At 44.5% G+C, this 10,798-nt stretch overlaps 1 protein-coding gene across 2 annotated transcripts in view; it reads left to right on the forward strand.

Annotated features, from left to right (window-relative positions):
- The window catches only part of PNPO (pyridoxamine 5'-phosphate oxidase), a 93,789-nt gene extending 83,254 nt beyond the window's left edge, over nucleotides 1-10,535 (forward strand). The window contains exon 7 of one of the 2 annotated variants that reach the window (XM_085613374.1): nucleotides 7,500-10,535. In XM_085613374.1, the coding sequence (XP_085469500.1) occupies nucleotides 7,500-7,656 (157 nt within the window). In that variant the 3' untranslated portion in view covers nucleotides 7,657-10,535. The remainder of the gene's footprint in view (nucleotides 1-7,499) is intronic. The other variant, XM_085613375.1, reaches the window with a different exon arrangement.
- The last annotated feature ends 263 nt before the right edge of the window (nucleotides 10,536-10,798 follow it).

Genomic DNA, 10,798 nt, shown 5'->3' on the forward strand with positions numbered 1-10,798 from the left:
AGTAAGAAGAGTAAATCTGGCCCCCAGACACTGACCTACACCTTCCCTGAAGTAAGTACCTGGTGGACTAAGAATGCAAAATCTTGCCACCAGACACTGGCCAAACATCTTCCCTGAGGAAAATAAGTACACACCTTATTTAAAAAAAAAAAAAAAAATCTAGAACTGCCTCTCAGTTACTGTACAGCGAAAATTAAAATAATGGTACAATTGAAAAGTCAACCAACCATAGACTATTAAACTCTTACTCAGAGAAAATATTTTAAGGAAACTGACATTCAAAAACATACATACTTTTTCACTCAAGTTATTGACCAGTTTCTTTATTTGTGCTACTTATCCTCTACTTACTAACTTAAAAATATTTAATTGGTTACATTTACTCCTTGGTTAAATGTAGATATATATCATACATCACATACATAAGGTGTGTAAAAACTGTATGACACAATGGATTGTATGGTAACTTAGTATGTTTGTCATTTTGTTAATAAAAGTAATTTTTTTAAAAAAAAGTTGCGAACAAATATTTTCCTCACTTCTGTGATATGATGTTAACTGTTGGATGACCTTGTCACTCTCCACAGATAAGTTCTGTAAAGTATAATTTATAAATAATTTTGTAAAAACGTTACAGGGGATTTACTACGCTTGGATATGAATGATTGTGTTAAAACGTGTACTTACTTCTGACACTAGATGGCAGTGATGGTCTAAATAAGAATCTGTTTTCTCCAGTCGCACACAACCGTGTGAACACTCTAGATGGCGGCGAACCACTGATCATAAAATGGTGGACGGCCCTTTATATATGTTAATGGAGGGACAACGATAATTTTAAATAAAATACGTTTTGGAATCTGCTTTTAAAAAATTACAATTCTTGACTAAATGTGTATTTTAAAACATAGATTCGAAAATACCAAGTGACCTTTGAAAAGAATTTCGGCCATCTTGCTTGGGGACACGTTTGTAGAGGGTCACTGAAAGTGACGAAAGACAATCGAACACAACAATTACGTAATATTATTTAACCAACCAATATAATTAAGTACATTCAATGGGAATACGTGCTTAAGGGACGTTTGAAGTTTTGAAACGAATTTACATTATGGAAGTAAGCGTGGTAAAATGCTGCATTGTAAAAAGCTGTGTGGTAATGCCACTTGCTAAGTAACAATTGCGTGGTTGTGCCATGCGTGTTAATTGTTTGCGAAGTAAAATCATACAACCCTTATTGACACAGGATAACCACACAAACCTCGTAATCAGAATTGTGCCTGGCACAGTGGGTTTCACATGCAAAATCAAACATATTTGACATTTACTGAAGGGGACACACTTGTACACTTCGGCTGAAATGCGCTTTTCCACAGAAGGTGTTAACTGCAGTACAGATGGCGATTCTGAAAGAGAGAGCGCTATCACAAGGAAAACGCTTGTTGGTTGTCACACCGTATCCTGCCCTTGAGGCAGTGACGAAGGCCAGTGTACCGAATTCTAAAGCTTTGCATCCACGTTGGATACAATGGACCACTTCTTTGACGTCTCCGGATGTCACTTTCATCTTTGATGCCTAATTGCAGACTCAGGAGTATTTGCAGTATGAATTTGTTCATCCAGCTACCCCTTGCGCCCGCTTGAGGATTACCATATTACCATTGTATCATTTACACTGACGGTTCGGCGCAACCGGCAACGGAATCTAAGCATGCTTATTCAGCGGCGCGCGCAATAGTGGCTGGTACTTTTGTGAACGGAGAATTCAAGTCTGATGTCGTGCATACGCAGACATTGGAAGATTGTACCGCCCAGTTGGCAGAGCTACGTGCTCTGGTGCTTCCACTTGATTTTGCTGATCCCCGAGTGACTACTCTTATTGTGAGTGACTCATACTACTGTATACAGTCTTTCAACGACAATTTATTCTTTTGGTCTCAAAATGAATATCGTGATTCCAAAGGTAGCACAATCAAACATAAAATGCTTTGGATTTGAGTCGCAGAACTTAAACAACGTCTGCCGCTCGTGAATGTAATTCCTACTCTTGGTCACCAACGCGTACGGGTACATGCTGTTGGCAACAGCTTAGCTGATGAAGCAGCGAAAACAGCAGTGGCAACATATCTGATAGCAGCAGTTAGGAGATCCTTAATTTAGTGTGTGACAACACCTTGGATAGATCAACCCAGGGACACGGACAAGCCGGGGCCCTGTCTTGGGAGGGACATAAAAGGGTGAGGGTTCGGGGGTGGGAGGACCTATGGAGGACTACGCACCGACACTCCAAGTAATATTCCTTCTACTCAAACGCACACAAGACCTCTGCTCGACTAGACTACTTCCAAGGCACGAGGGAAACATGGACGCTCACAAAGGCCACCTAAATGCACATAGCGGTGCTCTCAGATCACGGAGCCGTGACCATCTCACTATTCTTCCCCCCCATCACACCCCACACCAGTCATTTGCGCCTATGCAACACCCTGTTACATCGTCAGGAGGTTAAGACATAGATCCAGCAAGCAATTCAAGACTATTTGACAGAGTACGACACCCCAAGGGTCTTACTGGCCGTGTTGCAGGAGGCACTCAAGGCAGTAATTCGGGGCAAGTTAATTGGGATCTCAGCAGCAGATAGTAAATTTGCAAGGAGAAAAAGGAAGACCTTACAAAATATATCAGAGAGCTGGAGCGTATCCACCAGCGCACAGGCGCTCCAAGAGTATGGCGCCAGTTATCTGACACTCATTCCCAACTAGCAGCCATTGACCTAGACAGAGCGGAATACACCGTTTTCCACTTGCGTCACTCCTTTTACGTAGGCGAGGACAGATGTGGCCAGGACTGGTCGATAGGCTACGACCCAAACAACAGGAACTGGGGTACACTCAATTCGCTCAATTGCATTTGACCTCGTAACAGATGACATGGTCATAGCAAACAACTTTAAAGATTTCTATTCTCACTTATATACAGACCAGCCTCTAGATCCTGCAGCCGGAACCCAGTATCTTCACTCGGCGCAAACAACACCTCTTACTTTGGACCAGGCGGCATCCCTCGACGAGATCCGCATAGAGGTAGTCATATCAGCCATCTCAAAGCTTAAACTCGCAAAGTCACCTGGCCCAGATGGGTACTCCGCAGCTTTTTACAAATCCTGTTCTATCTTAGCGCTTATACTGGTGTGATTATTTAACTCCTTTGCAGACTGGGAGCGATAACGGCCTCGATGTTGATGACCTCCATAATAGTCCTCCCTAAACCAGGCAAAGACAAATCGCAATGCAGCTCGTACAGACCTATCTCCCTCCTCAACATAGACCTGAAACTATTCATGAGTATCATAGCACATAGGCCCTTCAAAAGGGTTCTCTAACCTTACCTTGAACAGTTCCTCACGCACTTTGGCTTCGGGGAAAAGTGCAAGACACGAATCCTCAACTGTTACCATGCACTCACGCCGATGGTCAGGCTCAATGGCTGCACCTCTTTGCTCTTTCCGATCAATATGGGCACACACCAGGGATGCCCCCACTACTTATCGCTCTTTACATGGAGCCAATGGCCCAGAGAATACGAGATCACCCCATAATACACTAGGTGACATTCGGAGGGGACCGCCACTCCATCAGCTTGTACGCCGATGTTGTGCTCGTGAGATTACATAAACCAACCACAGCCTTGCTGGCCTTTGTAGATGAGCTCGAATCCTTCGGAGCTGCTTCGGGCTTCCAGATTAATGTTGGGAAGTCACAGGCACTTAGCCTTTCCCTGCCAATCCAACTAGTGGATCAACTGGTAAACCAGTATCCCATTCAATGGGCTACTGAGACCATCCTGTACCTGGGGCTCAATCTTGCCACGACCACAGAAGCAACTGCAGTTAATAACTATCGAATATTACTTCGGCAAATTAGCAACGACTTGGTGGATGCGTCTCCAGATCTCCTGGCTGGGAAAGACAGCCGCAACCAAAATGACCACCCTCCCCAAGATACTTTATCTCTCTCAGACTCTTCCCTTGTCACCATCCCCTGGCATGATCGCCAAACTCCTAACGGAACTCTCACAGTTCATTTGGCAGGGCAGGAAACCACACATGAAGAAGACCTTGAGGCTGGGTGTGCTCTCTTTTCCCCAAATGCGCAAAGAATATAGGTCTGGGAGTCGGAAAGACTTAATTACTACAAATATGGCATTGGATTCTACACCCACAAAACAAACCTAACACACAGCGGTATCTCACCCACTATGAGAGATGGCTTCTAGCTAAAGACTCAGATAAAGGGCTAATATCCGAGTTATTCGCATTCTTAATCCAATATAATAAGCATGTACATAATGCTGGGCGAGCTAGGTGGGAGGATGAGATGGGGAGGCCATTGAGTGCTAAGGAGTGAGGAAAGAGATCACACAGAGCCAGACACAACCAACAGCAACACCCTTACCGAAACCCTCACAAAGGTAGCCACATACTGGTATTACACCCCGGTTAGACTACACAGGGTCAAGCCCACACAAAGCACGAACTCGTGGCGGGGGTGCGGGAAGTGGGGAACATTTATACACATCTTGTGGGAATGCCCCTGAATCTATCAGTACTGGTCGCAGGTGCTCGATGATATAGATAGGCATATGGACACCCAATTGCTGCGCTTCCCTGCATACATTCTCCTGGGCCTTCCAAATCATTTAACATACCCTCTGAAATCCAGACGCAGGTGTCAAATAGGCATGGCGTTGGGGGTCGCTATCCAAAGCATTGTCAGCCACTGGGGCACATCACAGACCCCCACACACACTAGAGGGCTTCAAAGGCTATGGCACATCCTGGGTATGGAAAAGAGCGCAATGAATTGGGCCGGAAAGGGCGAGGCATTTGGGGATTTGTGGCGTCTGTGTGTCCCTGCTTTCACAGGAATTCAGAGAAGTGACATGACAAGATACGTCCGACTGTTACATTTACCGGAGACGACTCAACCACCACTAACTTTCAAATCACTGAGCAGCCTCACCGACTGAACATTTCAAGATTCCCAATGTAGGGTGAAGCCGCGGTCCGTGCCGATAACAGCAGTGGGGCTGCTTTTGGGGGGAGGGGGGCGGAGGAAGAGGGGTTTCGAGTGACGATGCAGAGGGAAAATTAATTATTTAATTTTCCCCCTGCATCGTCCCTCGAAATCCCACCCAACGTGGCCTTACCGCCCCACTGCTGTTACGTGTATGGACCACGGCTGGTGGGGTGTGCAAGGGATGGGTGGGGGGTAGTTCAGGGGGGTGTGCTTTATCCGCCAACACGACATCAGCAACAATTTGCTAGGCCTCATCAGTGATTAAGTATCTACTGTTTACTGAGAAATCTGCTGCTGGCACTTTTTTTTTTTTTATTGAAAAGCTCATTAAAAAGATCTGAACCATAACCACTACTTCTAAACTCCATATATTGTGTCCATTTAGGAATGGAATAGGTTTCCTTGGTTCCTGTTTTTCACTCTTTATATTTTACCAAATTAATTGCTGTATATCCGGTACACAATGAAAAACCATTGCAAGGCACAGCTAAGTTATTGGCTCTGGGTACCGCAGGTTCTTGTTGAACTTACAATCCCTGTTTCTCTGCAACCAGAAAGATCTCACAGACGTAATAGTATATTCCTTTTAAAAATCTGTCATAGTTAAAAGAAGTTATGGGTAAAAATTTAGGCACAAATGGCAGTTTTTTTCAACTCAATTTCAATATTTTATTATTTCAACTGCTAGTTTCTATAGGAAAACCTTGAAGGATCTACACAAATGACCCCTTGCTGAATTCAGAATGGTATCTACTTTTCAGAAATGTATAGCTTTCCTGGGTCCATTATTGGTTTCACACCCATTTCCACCAATCAACTCGAAGGAGGTTGAACACACAAAAAATAGGAAACATAGGCTATGTCCCAGTAAAATGCCAAACTTCGTAGAAAATTGTGGTTTTCTGACAAAAGTCTGCCTGTTCCTGTAAGCTGGGAAGATGGTAATTTTAGCACCACAAACCCTTTGTTGATACCATTTGCAGGGAAAAAAAACCTGACGCTTTCTTCTGCAGCATTTGTTTCCCCAAAAACCCAAATTTAGCTGTAGTTTGCCTAATTTCCCGGTCCCCTCCTTTGGAATCCACAAACCATGGGTACCTTTAGAATCCAGAGTATGTTAGAAGAAAAGTATGCAACTTTGACTTGGATACCTTTTGTGGACAAAATGTTATGGGAGCCTGAGCGCGAACTGCCCCAAATAGCCAAAAAAGGGCATGGCACAGGGGCGGGGGTTCAGAAATAGAATGATTACCTGACCTCTAGCGCTGTGGGATTGTTTTTATTGCCCTTTTCAGACATGTCTTACCTGCAGCCCCCTCAGTTTTACATCCACCAGGGACCCGGTTGTGAGCTCTAGTGCTGTTCCAAGTGCCTGATGGACACTGATGCACTCTGAAATTCTGAATGCTGTACTTGCAGCTGAACCCGAGCAACAAGGGAGCCCAATACAGCCATGCCTGATGGCTAGACCTCGACCTCTGCTGGAGAGAGAGCCTCAGGGTAATAGTGTGAAGAGTTTAGCCTCCTTATTAGGACAAACAGCATTGGTTGTGGCAGCGGTGGTGGAACCATGTTCAGGAAGGGGCTGAAATCCTCACTTTAAATCGGAAGACTGATCCCAACAATCTCAACCCTCTGGAGCTGTGAGGTTGTGGATTTTGGTGCAACAAATCCCCTAGTTCCAGCTCTGTGCAGGCATCCACTTTTCAGAACCTCCATGGGAATGGTTTAACTTTCGCCTTGTATAGGCTCATCCGCCTTCCCTGTCCTTGTACCACATCAGCTTGAGTGAATGGAGTCTTAAAGTCAGGAAGAGACACACCCTGGTCTCTTTTTGATTCGTACTGGTGTTGTGGTCTGGGTAGCTGTTTCTGAAAATGTTTCTATATTGTCTCTACTTTTCTCCATTTCAGAATTAGTCTCTGTAGCTCTCTTTCTCTCTTTTTCTGCCCCCTCACTCTTTTTCTTCTCTCACTTATGTCTTACGGTCTTTCTCTGTAGTTCCTCTGGTCTCCCTTTCTTATCCTCCTCACTCACTTCAAGACAGTGTGTAAAAAAGAAGATCCTGCCTTTCCTCGCTATTTCTTTTCCTGTGCCATTGTTTTGTTCCTCAGAGCATTTTCCCTTGGAGGGTGTGGCATGTGTTTGTGTTTGGAGTTTAAATGCAGCAGCAGAGCTTCCTTGTCTTATAGTGATTTCAGTTGATAAGGCAGTTCCTGTTTTATTTTATTTAAGGGTTCTAAATACACCTAACCATACAGAGGGTGACCGCTCATAATACTGCAATTACAGGAGAAGTTGTAGAAACGAGGAAAGATGAAATCATTTTCACTTTGAAGAAATACAAAATTATGTTAGGAGCTAGAGTCTTTTCAGCTGTGGGCAGCGACGTCTGTTAACTCTTCATCTTTTGCTTCGCAGGGGCGGTTATCTGCTAAACCCACATGTGATGGAGTTCTGGCAAGGGCAACCAAACTACTTAAGTGACCGCATCCTCTTCCGACGTGGGGGGTCCTCGCCGGGACCACTGGCGCACCAGGGGGAGGGCGGCTGGGTGTATGAGCGGCTTGCGCCATGAATTCCCTTGACCTTCCTGCTTTCCTTACTGTTGTGGATTTAATGCACTAACAGCTCATCCCATTTACGAGCTACCTTTCTCCTATGGAAAAAAACATCCACACCTGCCTCGCTTTTGATCCCTTTCTTGCCTCCATCTCCCAGTCTTCAGGTCTCTTCCCCTGCAGCCTGACTAGCCTCTTGTCTCCCTCGCCTTCATAGTGGCTGCCAGTCCAGATGGCACCAGTTGAGTTTATTTGTTGTGATTGATTCCTCAAACATCTGGTCCAGTGGTGAAGACATGTTTTCTCTCTCATTAAATTCTTAGAGTACGCCAGACCTGGCTGCAGATAGCGCCCCCTTTGAGCGGTTTTCACTTTCTCCCCTGTGCACAGTCACCTCTTCTCTGGGCAGGTGCAATCCAGAGCAATGTGGTGGTCTATTTGACCTCTGGGCACCCTGTTATACAGCCTTTCTCAGCTATTTCTTGTATTTGTTTATTTTCCAGTGTAAGTGTAGTTGTGCAAGCCTCCGAGTACAAGTGAGATCCTAAATAAATGAAGGAAAGCTAGTGATACAGACTTGAAAGAATATGTAAATACTGAACACAAATCCAGAGCACCATGAATTGGAGCATTTGAGGAACAAGGTGAGCTGCTTGGGCGTTAGTGGCCTCTTCCGCTGTTCCACATCGTGATTATGCGAGCCGAAAATCATGCTGCGACCCTGAGCTGTCTTTAATACATATTTTCTTTTTAGTTTATAACTTAATTCATGCAAAGTCTTCTTCACTGTGGAAGTCTTGACATGTAGAACAGCTTAATACCTTCCTGCAGACCTCTGGGAAACGAAATGGCAACATGTAAGGTTGTTAAATGTGATGGTAGTGCTTTGGCCTTCATAAGGTGTCAAAAACCACAATGTAATCCAGTGATTGAAAGCAGACTCTTGAGTAAAGCATCAGCCTTTTTATAGCCCTTATCCCAGAATATCCAAACAAGTCTCCTCTTCTACTCGTGTACCCAGTGTTACTCAACACTTATCATACCAATTAGGTAGCATCTGTTATCACTCTAGGCACTTATGTGTTGGTATTTGTAGAGTGAACCTTGCATGAGCGCATTGGAATGCTGAACAGGGGCCATGGCCTCTGGAAAGATCCAATCATTTGCGGAAGGTCAAGGGTAGCCTGTCGGGTCAGGCATAGTGCTCCTTGAAGAGGTTTTCCGTCCGCTTTTTTCTGAATTGTAGGAGAGTCAGTGCTGATCTTATGTCGCTAGAGATGCTGTTCCAGATCCTTGGAGCATGAACACAAAAGACTTGCCTTCGTTTTTTATTTCTATCTTGCAGTGGTTTATTCCCAGTCTGGCAATGTTCAGTTTCCCAGATATTACTAGTTTGTTTGCCAAGAAAGCTGGGGTCTTGTTGTTGAGCGCTTTATAAGTGATGCAACTGGTCTTGAAGTTGATCCAGGCTGGAAGGGGACACCAGGGTAGGCCTTTTAACATTGGGGTGATATTTAAATTTATTTTAGCTCTTGCCGAGCCATCCCACTGAATGTAGGATAACATTCAGAGATACTAAGGTAGTATTGGGGAGACCTCAGAGCAGTGTGCTGGACTGAGGTTTGTATGGTTGTTGTGGGAGCCCTCTTTTGTGAGAAAAGCCTTCACTCTCTATAAAAGGGAGAGGTGGATCCAAGCTATTTTGGTCTTCCTATCTGTTGCTTCAATATGAGATCCGTGTCTCTATATCATTGGGTAAGGATATTTTTTTCTTAGTAGCACTGTGCATCATCTGCGCATTTATAGATCTCGATGTTGCTGTCTGCAAGGAATGATCCAAAAGATTTTGTGTAGAGGTTGTAGGCGAAGGGAGAAAGGATAGAGCCCTGAAGTACTCCAGCGGAGATGAGCAGTCTGCTCTGGTGGGTACTGTTTGCACACACTGATGTCAGTTGTTGAGTTAAGCTGTGAACCATTTCATGACAGTGCCTTAAAGTCCCATGCGTGTTTTTCAGGGTCTTGATCAGTTGTGGATGGTCGACTGTGTTGAAGGGTGCTGAGAGGTCAAGCAGGCGCCGGAGGCAGAGTCATATTTGTCTTTGAGGAGGAAGTCCTCTTCGACTACATGTAATGTGGCTAACTTAGTGCTTTGAATGGTCTTAAGCCTGATTGGTAGTCCTGTAGAAGGCTATTCTTGCTGCTATGATCCTTTAGCTGGAGGGCAACTGCCTTCTTGATGATTTTTCCTAGGAATGGAATGTGGGCACTACTGCAGAAGTTGGTGAGGTCAGCCGGGTCCAGGAATGATTTATTTAGCAGGGTAAGGATCAAACCAGTCTTAAGGTCGTCTGGGAATTTTCCTTGGCTTTGGGAGGTGTTGACAAGGGGTCTGAAAGCCTCTTTTTAGAGCAGGCATGCTGCAAGGAAATTTAAACAAAGTTTGGTCATCACAGTTCTATAGAAAGTGTGACGTGTAACACTGCACTTGCACATTAGCCATGTATTGTGCTCCCTTCTCTAGTACCTCTTAGCAGTGCTTTTCTACATTCTTCAAACTCCCATGCATTCATCAACGTAGACCTGATACACTTCATTCATAGTTTGTTCAATACTTTTGTTTCAACTTTCTGGGTGTCATATCTGTGGCAACTAAGCAGAATTTCAGACCATGAATTCCAGCCTGTTTGATTAGCCTTCTAGCAGTAACTAACTTTTCTTTGAAATGTCTTTTTGTTCCTAGCCCTTGCTTTTCCATCCAGCTTTGTTATGGCGAAGTGTCCACATTGCTTCCTGCCTCTTCCAGTGACCCGCACTAATCTTGTATACTGTTCCTTTCGCTCACCCAGAATGAGCATTTTGTCCAGCGATGTGCCTCAGAATAAATCATTTTCAAAAATTCTCTGTCTTGTTGATTATTGGTGCCATGCCATTTTTAAAGTTCTTTGTAACTTGACTAATTAATGCTAAGAGGGGGAGAGGCTGGTCCCTCTAGTCTGCAGTTCTTCCTGTAACCTCAGCAGACGTGCACCCATTCACGTGGCCCTGGACCAAGTCGCAGATATTGTTTCGTGAGACACATGCCTATTCTTGGAGATTTTTATTGATCATGCAGCCCTTTTTTTTTTTTCAAGATCTTTTTATTGAACATATACGTGGCAC

This window comes from Triturus cristatus, chromosome 6, assembly GCF_964204655.1.
Source record: "Triturus cristatus chromosome 6, aTriCri1.1, whole genome shotgun sequence".
Taxonomy (NCBI): Eukaryota; Metazoa; Chordata; class Amphibia; order Caudata; family Salamandridae; genus Triturus; species Triturus cristatus.